At 46.3% G+C, this 13,755-nt stretch overlaps 1 protein-coding gene across 2 annotated transcripts in view; it reads right to left on the reverse strand.

Annotated features, from left to right (window-relative positions):
• Positions 1-7,564, reverse strand: part of FIRRM (FIGNL1 interacting regulator of recombination and mitosis) — a 1,527,986-nt gene extending 1,520,422 nt beyond the window's left edge. For both annotated transcript variants that reach the window (XM_069231089.1, XM_069231088.1), the window contains exon 1: positions 7,295-7,564. In XM_069231089.1, coding sequence (XP_069087190.1) covers positions 7,295-7,384 — 90 coding nt within the window. In that variant the 5' untranslated portion in view covers positions 7,385-7,564. The remainder of the gene's footprint in view (positions 1-7,294) is intronic.
• Between the last annotated feature and the right edge of the window lie 6,191 nt (positions 7,565-13,755).

Consider the following 13,755-nt stretch of genomic DNA (forward strand, 5'->3'; position numbering starts at 1 on the left):
AGGGATTTATTAATAACTGCACCCAGAGAGCCCCTCAAGGTACCCCCTAAAAAACCTACCAGATACTAGTGTGTTGACTGACTGGTCCCGAACAGTTCAGCCAACTTAGACATGTTTCTGTCACCCCCCACAACCCACCCGGTCCAACCACCTTCGGTAAGAGCCAGCGCTCTTGAGGGCCAGAGACAAAAGGTTGCACTGGGTACGGGTGTTAGCACCTTGTTCAGGCAGGATGGACATTCCAGGGCGGGAAGCTTCAAAGGCCTAGCTGCCTTTGTAATGCGACCCAGGCCTCTCCACATGGCAGCGATGACCAAACCCCCTGTCCTGACCCCACTTTTGGAGGCAGAATAAGAGGGAAAATTAGTCAGATTAGGAGGTGTGCCCACTTCATGCCAGTCCCACGCCCAATATGGACGAGCTGAAGTGGACACAACTTTTTTAATTCCTCCATCTTCTTTGGGAGAAATTAGGCCACTAGGGTTAGAGTTATGTCCACTTCCCAGAGGAAGTGGTCATAAGAAGGGTTTGGTCACCCTAAAGGTGGTCAGCCCACTGGCTACCACCTGGCACTCCCTGTAACGTCCCTAAATTGAGTATTTAAATATGGCACCCTGAAATTGGAACTCTGATCCTCACTAGCTACAAAGAAAAGGACATGGAGGAGTCGCTCCTGCAGAAGAGGAAAAGAAGCAGCTGACTACCTGCTGAGCTCGGTGGACTCTGCCCAAAAATACGACTCATCCTGAAGCTGAGCAACCAAAAAACCTTGAAAGGCTGCCTGCCTGCCTTCCACAAAAACTCAGACTCCCTTGAGCAGTGGATCTGCTCTGCAACAAAGCCTCAAGGGACTCTGTAGCCTCTGGAATAGCAACAACCTGACACCCGAAGTGACCTATGCACCCGAAGTCCACTGCCCAAAGTGAAGCCAGCCAATGGTGCTAGTAAGGGTCCCCTGTTGTTCAGAGTCCGAGTCCACTCATGTTTCACTCCTCGTGGACATTCCCAAGTTGCCTGCAGCCTCTGCACGCAGGCCCCCTCACCTACGGCCTTGTGGTGTGGGAAAGCCCAACACCTCCAGCAACCACAACAACCCGACCCAATCTGAGGAGGGTCACTAGTGCCAACGACGTCCCTCAGCTCACTTGAGCTTGAGTCCACCCTGTGTTCACAAGGACCAATTCCTATAGAAAACCATTAGGTGTCCAACACCTTGCACACCCAGCCACCCTAGTGGTGCCCGGAGTGACCTGCTGGTGCGGTTCTGATCAGGGCCCATTACTTACCTTAACTTGCTGAGATTGGCCTTGTAAGTTGTTGTTAACCCTGTATTTGCTGAACATTATTCTCATATGTTAACATTGAAGAACTAATATCACACTAAATGTCTATTTTTAAAACTAAAAAGTATTTATGCTTAAAAACGTACTTACCCTGTAACGAGGTTCTTGGGTTTAAAGTATATATAAACAAAGTATTATTTTTCTAAATTGGTCTTGGATTTATTATTGGAGTGTGTGTCTCATTCATTGCCTCTGTGAGTACAACAAATACTTTGCACTACCTTCCGATAAGCCCAACTGCTTGCCCACCCTACCACAAAATAGAGTATCAGTCCAATATACTTTTGCCTCTGCAAACCGATTGGGGATCTTCTGGACTCTGCATGGTGCACTAATTTTTAGTTCACCATGTAGAGAGGTAGCTTCCTACACACATTGAACACTGTAAAGGCAATAGCTCTGACTATTATGTGCTGCAATCTCTCACCACGTATCCTCCTTTTATAGACACACCACTCACCCTACACGTTGTTCACCCTACACCAACAGAAGCACACTGCTTACCCAGAACTACGAAGAGCGCACCATCCTGCAGGACTGAAATAGCAGGCAATGCACCCTGAACCCACAAATACTCCTCTAATCCTGAACTCACACAGACACCACCTCACCCTGAACCCACACCTCTACAGGACTTACTCTGCACACAGAGTGCACATGGCTCTCCCTGCAAATATACAGGAAATTAATGATACTCAGGCACTTTGCTCACAATCAACTTGCACCGGCACTCCCTCCTCCTGCACTCATTCAAGTACACTGCACCCTCTGCACTTTAAACAGACACACTTCACTCAGGCATATTGGTCACCCTGCACTCACATTCAAACCACTCATATTGCATTTTGTCACTGAGCAACACTAGTAGTGGCTGCTTGTAATCCTACCCCCACAGGCTCTCCCTGATAGCCCTAACGTGTACATGTATTTTGCATTTATAGGGGAGCAGAGGAGAGAGAGAGGGGACACAAGACACTTGACAGCCTGTGCGTTTCCAACTGTTCCCTTAAGGGAGCCTAAGGCTGGCAAGTGGAGGGCAGCTGTGCACTGGCAGGGCCAACAAAGTAATAGTTTAAAAAAGGAGGCTCAATTAAATAAAGTATTTGCCTAAGATCACGCAATTTGATCAAGCAGGAAGCCAGAATTGATCAACAATGACTTTTTCTTTCACTCTGTGCAATTCAGTGACTAGATGGGAATCTCTGACATCAAATGTTAATAGTGCCAGAGCTGTACTGGGAGTGGGAGGGGTAGACTCTGATATTACTTAATATATACGTTCTTGCAGGCCACCAATTCCAGACGCTCCAAAAGATAGGACAACTCCTTACGGGGTTCCCGCGAGCCTTTACGGTTGTGGAAGGAGACTTCAACCTAGTCCACCACTCGCAGCTGGATAGGATTAGTAACAGACCTGAAAGGGAGGCAATGGCGGGTACATTGGAGGGATTCCTACATGCGCTGGGGATGACGAGCTCTACACGGGCAGGAAAGGGGGGTTCTCCTTCTATTGCTACTCACAATACATGTCCCCCAGGCTTGATTACATCTTGGTACCCACAGAAACTCCAGGTAGGTTCGCAGAGGCGAAATACTTAGCACAAGGAATCTTGGATCACTCCCCGTTGCAGGTAACCCTGAACACTAGAAAGCACAGAGTCCCGTGAGTGGAGGATGGCTACGTGGCAGTTAGCCAACATGAAGGTGGTGAAGGCATTAGACGAACCTACTGAGTTCTTCTTAGGGGGGAAAAAAGAGCAGAGTAATCAGCAATAGCATAATGTGGGAAGCGTATAAGGCAACACTTAGGGGAGGGGATTATGGCAGAGAAGTGGGCAACAGGAGGACTTGCCTGAAGCATCTGGAAGAGCTGGAGCATGAAATAAAGGAGCTAGAGAAGGATCGGGTTGCCTGGGCCACAACATATATCAGACAAAGACTGGAACGCAAGCGCACAGAGTACCAGGAGGTGGTACATCTTGAGATTAAGACCTCCTTTCTGGCTAAGCAAAAACAAATATACAAAGTCAGCGATAAAGCAGGTAAACTGTTAGCGTGGACTGGTTGCAGAGAAAGGGAGTCCATGCATATATGGGAGATCCAGTTAGAGAAGGGGGAGACTGTATGGGGCAGTAGACAAAATGCGGAAGCCTTTGTACAATATATATCTGGCTTTTATGAGTTCAGGATAGAGGCTCCGGAGGAGGAAATCGGAGTTTTGCATGGGACTGCCCAGTGGGAACTCTGAGTCCAGAGCAGCGGAAATCTCTGGAGTCTGATCTCACTGAATCTGCTCTGCTGCAGGCCAACAAAGCCCCTGGCCCCAATGGGCTGCCCACTGAGCTTTTTCACAAGCTGGCTAGATGAGTGGCAAAGCCGCTGTTACTGATGTACTGAGATGCTCTCCTCATGGGGTCACTACCAGCAAATCTGCGTAAGGCGACAATTGTTCTTTTACCCAAAGCCGGGAAGCCCGGGCTTAAGTGCGACTCATACAGGCCAGTGTCACTGCTGAATGTTGATACAAAAATCCTTGCAAAATACTGACTACTAGGCTGCGTTCAGTGGTAGTGGATCTGGTGCAGGCGGACTTGCTTTATTGCTTGACCAAAATGAACCTAAGACGCCTCCACAGCCGGATGCAGAAAAGGGCCCCTGGGCAATCCAATCACTAGACACAAACAAGGCCCTCATCTCCGCAGAATGGCCATTTGTGTTACTGCTCCTTGAACGAACTGGGTTTGGGTCTGCGACATTAACTGGATTACACTGCTGTATAGGGGACCTTACGCCAAGATAAAAGCTAATGGCTGTCTTTTGTCGGAGTTCCCCACTGGAAGGGGTACATGATAGGGCTGCCCTTTCTCGCCAATGCTATTCGCCCTAGCGGTGGAACCTTTGGCAGCATTGGTGAGAGTGGACGCTCGGAATTGGGGCTGGACGCAAGACTCCGGGTGGGAAGAACGAATTTCATTGTATGCGGACAACATATTCCTTTACTTGGCAGGTACGGATGACTGCCAGACCCAAATCCAGGAAATATTCCAGATCTTTGGAAAACTCTCAGGATTTGCAACAGGTTGGGAGGAATCGCTCATTTTCCTTATTGGGGCGGGGTGAGGAAGGGTGTGTGGAAGCTAAGCAACCCACTGCCCCTACGAGTAGAAACCGGCTGGTTCAAATATCTAGGCATATGGATTACCAGAGACACAGGGCCTGATTCCGAGTTGGCTGGCGGCGGGAGCCGCCAGCCAAACGGGAACCGCCACTTGGCCGCTCCGCGGTCAAAAGACCGCGGAGGCCATTCTGGCTTTCCCGCTGGGCCGGCGGGCGCCCGCCAAAGGAGCGCCCGCCGGCCCAGCGGGAAAGGCCCTGCAACAATGAAGCTGGCTCCGAATGGAGCCGGCGGAGTTGCAGGGGTGCGACGGGTGCAGTTGCACCCGTCGCGATTTTCACTGTCTGCAATGCAGACAGTGAAAATCTTTATGGGGCCCTGTTAGGGGGCCCCACGACACCCGTTCCTGCCATCCTGGTTCTGGCGGTGAAAACCGCCAGAAACAGGCTGGCGGGAAGGGGGTCGGAATCCCCATGGCGGATTCTCCCAGCCTGGGGTAATCCGGCGGGAAACCGCCGGACCCGGCTGGGCGACCGCGGCTGTCAGAATACACAAGGAAGCACCGCCAGCCTGTTGGCGGTGCTTCCGTGGTCGTGACCGCCAGGGTCAGAATGACCCCCACAGTGTCATACTTGCAGGTGGATTTCAAACTGTTGCTTCAGAGACCAGAGAAAGACGTGACACACTAGTCCATGCTGCCATTGTCCCCAACGAGCAGAGTGGCTATATTTCAAATGGTAGCCCCTCCTTGGCTGCTGTATGTTTTACAGAATACCCATAAACACTGCCAGGAACGTTTTTCCACCCAGGTAGATTACTTGATAAGGATGCTGCTTTAGGCGGGGGCAGCCTCGGGTGGAAATAAGGACCCTGCTGTGCTCTAGGTTCAACTGAGGTATCATGCTCTCCAATATTAGGGAATACTATGAGGCTGCAAATATTGGCATGGTAAACAACTGGGTCTAAAAGGACACAGACAAACAGGCGCTCAGGGCAGACAGACGGGGAACGGGTGATGAAAGTTGCATGCATGTCTTATATAGAAGCAGACTGAGCAGTAGGACTTGACCAGCAACAGGCCTGGTTCTGGCAGCTTGCAGAACACTGCTCAGAGAGATGGAGTGGAACAGGAGACTCACTCCCACAACACCACTCTGGGAGGGCACATGGATGCGATGGGTCGGGTGGCCACCTTGCAAGGCTACGCGGGTTGGGACAGGATAGGCATAACCACATTGGCAGATGTGTGGGCTATTGGTGTGGTCCCCTTTGATTATCTACAGAAGGAGTACCAGATGCCACCTACACAATGGCTAAAATATAGGCAGTTAAGGCATGCACACACTCATAGTGTAGAGAAAGATGAGGAGACCCAAGAGGAGTCCCTGTTAGAGAGTAGACTGATGGATTAAATGAAAATGGATTTCTCCGACATATGTCACATTAACAAGAAACCCTCAGGGGACACTGGCACACCTCAAAGACAGATTGAAGCAGGACACTGGAGAACTAGAGAAGGAGATTGTCAAGACGCACTAGTCTTTCCGGCTGAAGGATCAAGTAGGGCTAGCTATAGACTGATCCAGCTAAAGCTCCTACATAGGACATACTACACTACATTATTGTGCAAGATTAGGTAAACTGGAGATGCCCTATGTCTCCTCAAATATGCAGAAGGCACATTCATCCATACATAGTGGCACTGCCTACACATACATCCTTTTGGGGCAAAGTGACAAGATCCCTGGAGGGAGCAGAGGGTAACATGGCTGAGTTGACACTAGGGCTGGCCCTAGTAGGCATATGGCAACCCTCGGATCTTACTCAATATCAAAAAATTACTAGTGGACTTAGGCTTTCTAGTGGCCAAGCAAGACACTGCCCAGAAATGGGGGAACAAGATGACCGGCTTTGGGAAGAGGGATGGTATGCTGCAAAATTATAGAATGAGAGGTCCACAAGGGTAGGGGCAGTGAAAAGAAGTTCGAGATTGTCTGGGAAGTCTGGGGAATAAGATAAACCTGCTGGTGGTAGCAATTGTAACAGAGGATGTAATATTGGGGGTTGGGTTGGGAGAAGAGGTTGCGACATGGGTATGATGGATTTAGCTTATTCTGAGGTACTGTACTGGTGATCTGTGATTGTCTCAGTGTTATGTTCAATTGTCGTTATCGTTCACTATAAATGCAAATAAACTTAAATACAAGTTAATAATGTTTTGTTCTTAAGTCTTGGAGGATGAGGTTAGAAAGTGGGTGAAAGCAGAATGCTGCTGGAATTAGGAGACCATAAACCATTACTTTTTCCTGCAGACTCCTTTTTCATTGGGGCATATCAACTATTACTGAAATAAGAAATAAAGTACCGCCAAAATGCCACAAGAACAAAATCTTGTGTCGCAAATATTTTCAGTTTTATGCCGCAAAATTGCAAATTTCATGCCGCACTATTGGGAGGGGGGGGGCTGTTTAACCATGGGAAAGCTAAACCATTTTTTGCTTCGAAGATCAGATTTCCTCGGTCTGAATGTATATTATCATATTGAAAAAGCTGAGCAACATGTTCTTCACACCAGTGCCAATTCGCCACAGACACGGCTTAATTAATGACTGAAACGACTAACTTTATATATTCAAGGTGGTTTACTTTCACAAGTACACTCCAAGGCAGTTCCAATGTGGCGTGTTGAAATTTGAAGGATCCGCTTTACGTAATATAATGCTACGGTTGTCTCGATGCAAAACTCATGAAATGCTGCTGTGTTAAGCACAGCCCCTGTGAAAGCAAGCAGAAACCCCCACTATTAATTAAGTTCTCTGGGGCCCATAAAGGATATGAGGAGCCGGGGTAGGGCGGAATGCAGCTCATTTCGGCAGGTTTCAGGCGTCCACTCACTCATCTCCTCCAGCAGACCTTGCTGCGACATCCTCTTGTCCGACTGGAGACCCCGAAAACGAGAAGAGTGTAAATAAAGCACTCGGGGCGAATGTATTTTCCTCTATGACTTCAACACACTGCACACTGAAATCCGGAAGAGCGAGGCAAAACGAACAGCCGCCAAAATTACAAACCAAAAGGAAATAGTTCACGTCAGAAAATCAATGTGATGACGCTAGCGTGTCACGCAAAGCTTTTTTTTTTTTTTTTTAACCAGGCGCATGCGCGGTGTCACAGTCGCGCGCTCCGCCCACTGTGAGATCGTAGATCCGAGAGGCTGATCTCCACAGTGCAGGGAAGTAAGGTGGATGGGCAGATAATGGGAATTGGGAGGATACGGTGAGTGAGTTAAGGAAGGCTGAATACAGGCTGAGGTGAAATTAATTCTTCGAGGCAGAGGGATTAATTTTAAAAAATGAAATTTGGTTGCCTCACATAGAGATAAGAAACAAACCGGTACCGAGGCGAGGCATGGATGTTAAGATTATAAATAATGATTTCGAGGGTTTACCATAAAAACTGTCAAAGCAAATAGTTTTGTTTTTAATACTATTTGGAAATACAGGCACAGCCCTGCCAAGTGTCCCGCATCTCGCGTTAGAATAAAATGCTTCTGGTCATTTTCCTGCATTGCTGCAATCCCTGAGATTATAACGCAAATCCGGAAGTGCAGTAAAACCTTCTTGTTCCACTTTCTCACTTTGCTAGGTAAATTCCAAGTAGTGTTTATCAAAGGCCACCAGGTTGCGCTGGTGTACAATAGAAGGTGTGGTATTCTCAATATATTACGATATTTATATGCTTCCCACGTCTTAAGGGCTTGATTTTGCTTGCAAGAAAGTGTCGCTCATAGTTGTTGAAATGTCACTAACCATTACAGTGAAATTATGAAAATGTCACACATAGCAATCTGAAACCTTGGCAACTACGCAGGCACACAGAAAATAATTTTCTGTACAGGTGGTGGTGATATTGGTCTTGATAGTGCCTGTTGAAATAAACGAGCATTAGCATTTTAAAGAGCTAAACCAGCCTTTTCGGTTTGCCAATGCTTGTTTCTTATGCTCACCCGCATCGTAAAAATCATGCAGTAACCACATATTCCACTTATCTCATGTTAGCAAAAAAGGCCACTCTATTAAGAGAGGATTGTAAAGTCCCTTCATCTACTTACAGAATGCATTATAAACTAAACTCACCAATACATTGCAATCCCTGTCAATCCCCCCTAAAAACACCCATTTGTGAACTTTTTATGAACACAACACTCCCATTCTCTTCAACCTCTCCTTTCTCCCTCCATTTACAGCCTTTTCATTGCATTCCCCAATCTCTCTCAATCACAACCCCGACAATCATACCAAAGCACGTTCCCATGGTGTTCCAAAGCCCCAAAACCTCCTGTTCCTCTCCCCTGTGCTCTCCCCGCCTCCTCCCAAATGATGGATATGCCCACACCAGACTCTCCATCCCACCAACAACTGCTGCTCCTAGAAACAACTCCAACCTGTCTTACTGTGTCATGCCCAAAACTTGGTTATTACCCAGTACAATAAATATAGCTCAATAAACTAAACATCACCCCCGGTAGCTCCTGGGTGTTTCTGAAAATCTCCTGCCTACCCAAATGGAAATGAAAAATGTTCTAGCTTACGCATCAAGAATTTTCAATTCTATTAAGGACACGGAGGCGAGGATTATGCTATCTCTTTCTTTACTGTTCAATATAGCAGCCAATCATATATCAATAAACAAAAAACTACACATCCCCATGATGCTAACAGCCCAGTATCACATGCCCCAATCCGTAAGCACAACCTCTGTCCATAATAAGCATGACCTCCAACGTCACATCCTCTTTTTTTGTCCAAACAGATAACCTTGAAACATCCAAAATGAAATGACCCTCTAACATGTCGAATCGAGACTCCTCCAATCCGATCCAAGCATAAAAGGATTCAGCAGGAAATGGAAGTCAAGACAAACCTCCTAAGAACTTGAAGTAGTAGAACGGCTTCCACGATGTCCACCAGGACAAAAAATCAGGTATTTTTCTGATCAGAACTTAAAATGAATAATGATAAAAGGTAATGTCTCATAAAACTGACTTAGTCAGTAACAATGTACAATATCCAACAAATAACCCAGGGAGGGCATAATAATACAGTATTCAAGATATACATGCATTTGTGTATATATAACACTAATATGCATTTAAGGGAGGGATAATCCTCGCCTCTGTGTCCTTAATAGAATTGAAAATTCTTGTCGCGTAAGCTAGAAACATTTTAATTCTATGTCAGGACCAGTGGCTCCGATTATGCTCGTTCAAAGCTGACTAATTACAACAGATGCAACATCTACCACAGGTTTATGATAAAATCTTCGAAATGTAAATTCAGATGACCAGTCTGCTGCTCTCATAATAACTTCCAACCTAGAACCCAAGGCATAAGATTTTGAGGCCATAGCTCCTCTAACAGAATGGGCTCCAAAATGACTGGTATCTATACATGCTTCACTCATTAGCCATTTTATCCATCTTGAAAGAGTGGCTGAGGAAACTGGTTTGTAAGGTTTCTGTAAAGAAATTAGTACTTGTCCATTAGCAGTTTGCCTAAATTCCTCAGTAACCACCTCATAAGCTTTTAAACATTGCACAACACAGAGTTTTGAGTTATCCAGGTACATAGGATTAGTTACTGACCTGCAATTAGTTTTTGTTCTTCTTGTAATAGTAAATGTAACCCCATCAGGAGAGTACACTCTACCAGACAAATCTAAAGCCTTGACATCGGAAACTCTCTTATATGAAACCAAACATAATAACATAGTTAACTTAGCTGAAATCTGTTTACGAGATAGATATTTGTTACTCGGCCAGTCAGTTAGAAATTTTAACATAATGTTCACATCCCACAAAACAGAATATTTGGTTTGAGGAGGATTGGAGAGACGAATAACCCCTCAATAATTTACATATTAAGTGATGCTCACCCACCGGTTTGCCATCAATATGTGCATGACCAGCAGAAATGGCTGATCTGAAATTATTAACAGTCCTATAGGCTAAACCCAAAGAGGCCAATTCAGCAAGAAAATTAGCAATCAATTCAATACTTGATTCCATGGGATTACTACCCCTTCCATTGCACCAACTATCCCATCTACGCCATGCTGAAGAATATCTTTTGTGAGTGCCAGGGGCCCAAGCTTGCTTGATAAATTTTGCAGCTTGTTGCAAAAGACCTGGGGTTTTCCATCTTGACCCGAAACCATCCATACCATCAGCGTCAATTTCCCTGATAAAATCAGTGGATGTTGAAGGCCCTCCGGACTCAAAAGATTCCGACGAGGAGGAATGAGTAGCGGGAGAGCACAAGCTAATTGCAGAGCAATTGGGAACCAGGGTTGAGACCTCCATAAAGGTGTCACCAGAATCAGGTCTGTTTTCTGTCTCCGAACTGGAGACAGGACCCTGGGAATGAGCAGAAAAGGAGGGAAAGCATATCCCCGAAATGGGGATCAGTCCTGCAGAAAAGCATCTGTTGCCAGAGCCAGAGGGTCCGGGTGCCAGGGGAAGAATTTCAGAATTGAGCATTGAGACGAGACACAAATAGGTCCACCTCACAAGGACCCCATTCCCTGGTTACCTGTTGAAAAATAACCGGATCCAGTTTCCAGTCGCTGGGATCCGTCAAGTATCTGGAGTTCCAGTCTGCAATAGTGTTCTGGACTCCCAGAAGGTACTCTGCCAGCACAATCAGCCGATGATTCAAGCAATAGTGCCAGAACTCCTTGGCAATCTCTGCTAGAATCCTGGATTTCGTTCCCCCTAAATTGTTGAAATATCGGACTGCAAAATGTTGTCCATTCTCAATAGAATGCAGCAGTCTGTCTTCAGTGGAGAAAGACTCTGTATAGCAAAGGAGCCTGCTAGGAGTTCCAAACAGTTGATATGGAGGTTTTGCTCCTCCTGAGACCAACGACCCCCGGTCACTAGAGACCCGCAACGGACTCCCCATCCCCACTGACTGGCGTCTGATTCTATCACTACTTCTGGGTGAGACCCAAAGATGGCCCTGCCATTCCATGCTTCCATGTGTTGAAGCCACCAATGAATCTTCTCCTTGACTTCTGTGGCTAATGGAATCAATTCTGAGTAACTCAGACCCTGCCGTAGGTGTCTGATTTTTAGTCTCTGTAGAGCACAATAGTGTAGTGGGGCTGGGAAGATTGCCTGAATAGAAGAGGCCAGTAGACCCACTATTCTGGCAATGTTCCTCAGAGAAATGGTTGGACTGGTTAAGGCCGATCTTAATTCCCTCTTGATATTGCAAATCTTTTGCGAGGGAAGAATCAGTTGAGAGAGAACCGAGTCTATCTTGAAACCCAAGAACTCTATCACTTGAGCCGGATTCAATAACGACTTCTGCACATTGATAAGGAAACCTAAATCCTGTAATAGACTGATTGTCCAATTCAAGTGCATCAGAAGAGAATGGGGTTCCTGCGCCATCAATAAGATGTAGTCCAAATAAATGATCAATTGTACTCCTTTGGTTCTCATCCATTCTACCACTGACCTCAACAGTTTTGTGAAGCACCAAGGGGCGATGACAGGCCGAACGGCAAGGCTTTGAATTCCAAACAGTGGCCCTTCCAGTGAAATTGAAGAAACCTCCTGTGACGAGGGAAGACCGGTATTGAGAGGTAAGCATCCTTTAGGTCCTGGCGGACCATCCAGTCTCCTTCTAATAGAATATCCCTCAACATGTGGATCCCTTTCATCTTGAAGTGTCTGTACACGATCCAAGAATTGAAATCTTTGAAATTTAAGACTAGCCGATGACCCCCACCTTTTTCGTCCACCACAAAAATAGGATTGCAAAAACCGGAGGGGTGACGATTGAAAATTCCACTGCCCCTTTGTCTATTAAAGCCTGTACTTCTGCATCTATAAACATCTGATCTGCGTGGGAAAAATGCATCTGAACAGGTGGGGAAATCTGAGTCGGAGTACTGATAAACTCCAGATGAAAACTTGAAACCGTCTGGAGAATCCAAGGGTCCCCTGTGATTTTTCTCCAATTGTCTAAAAACAATTGCACTTGGCCCCCAAGAATAACCTGAGAATGGGGAGTAATGCTTACTTGTATAGGCAGCTTCTTGGATTGCTCCTTGTTGACCCCTGCAATGCCCTCTGCAGAATCTGGATCTACCACCTCTGGAGCGAGTGGGATAGAAAGTAGAGTCGGATTGTTCTCCATACCAGGCACCTCTTCCTCTGGGGTAATAGTTTTGGGGACTAGAAAAGGATCCTCGGCCGGGCATTCGTCCACCAAAACGACCGGCCCTGGTAAAAAGGCCTTGTTTAAAGACTTTTTTAAGGGACATCTGTGCTTTATCCAATGATGAAAAAGTGGAGCAAAATTTCACCAATTCTTTGATGAATGAGGAGCCAAAAAGAAGTCCTTCTGCCGCTGGGCCTGCTTCGGAAGAAGCCAAATCTACCAATTTTGGGTCAATACGCATAAGGACGGATTTTCTGCGTTCTGCAGATATAGCGCAGTTGGTGTTGCCCAATTGACAAATGGCCCTCTGAGCCCAGCCCATCAAAACATCTGTGTCTACTGGATTGCCTGACTCCTTAGCAAGAACAGCCATGTCTAAAATCTTAGTCAAAGGTCCTGTTAAATCGAGAAGCTTGTCTTGACATAGGAGCCAGGATCTATCAAGACCTTTTTTAGGGTCCCTCGCAATTTTTTTCATGAAAGTAATCATTGTAGGGTCAATTTCAGGAGTGTCAGAAACTTTATTATCCAAATCTGGTCTAGGACATTCAGCCCTAAGACGAGAACACACCTCTTTGTCAAAACCCCGTCTCAGATTAGCATGAACATATTGTGCCACTTCGGTGGACAGAAGCCAATTAGAAGATCTGGAGTGTACTATCTCAGACGGGTCGAAGTGTGTAGGAAAGTACCATCTTGCCTGGCATGTTACCCCCATAATGCACTGTATGTATGTTGTTTTAGCCCTTGTGTCACTGGGATCCTGCCAGGCAGGACCCAGTGCTCATAATATGTGCCCTGTATGTGTTCCCTGTGTGGTGCCTAACTGTATCACTGAGGCTCTGCTAACTGGAACTAACTGCTCTCTCTGCTTTCTAAATTTGTCACTGCAGGCTAGTGACTAAATTTACCAATTCTCATTGGCACACTGGTACACCCATATAATTCCCTTGTATATGGTACTGAGGTACCCAGGGTATTGGGGTTCCAAGAGAGCCCTATGGGCTGCAGCATTTCTTTTGCCACCCATAGGGAGCTCTGACAATTCTTACACAGGCCTGCCATT

Source organism: Pleurodeles waltl, chromosome 4_2 (genome assembly GCF_031143425.1).
Source record: "Pleurodeles waltl isolate 20211129_DDA chromosome 4_2, aPleWal1.hap1.20221129, whole genome shotgun sequence".
NCBI classification, from domain to species: domain Eukaryota; kingdom Metazoa; phylum Chordata; class Amphibia; order Caudata; family Salamandridae; genus Pleurodeles; species Pleurodeles waltl.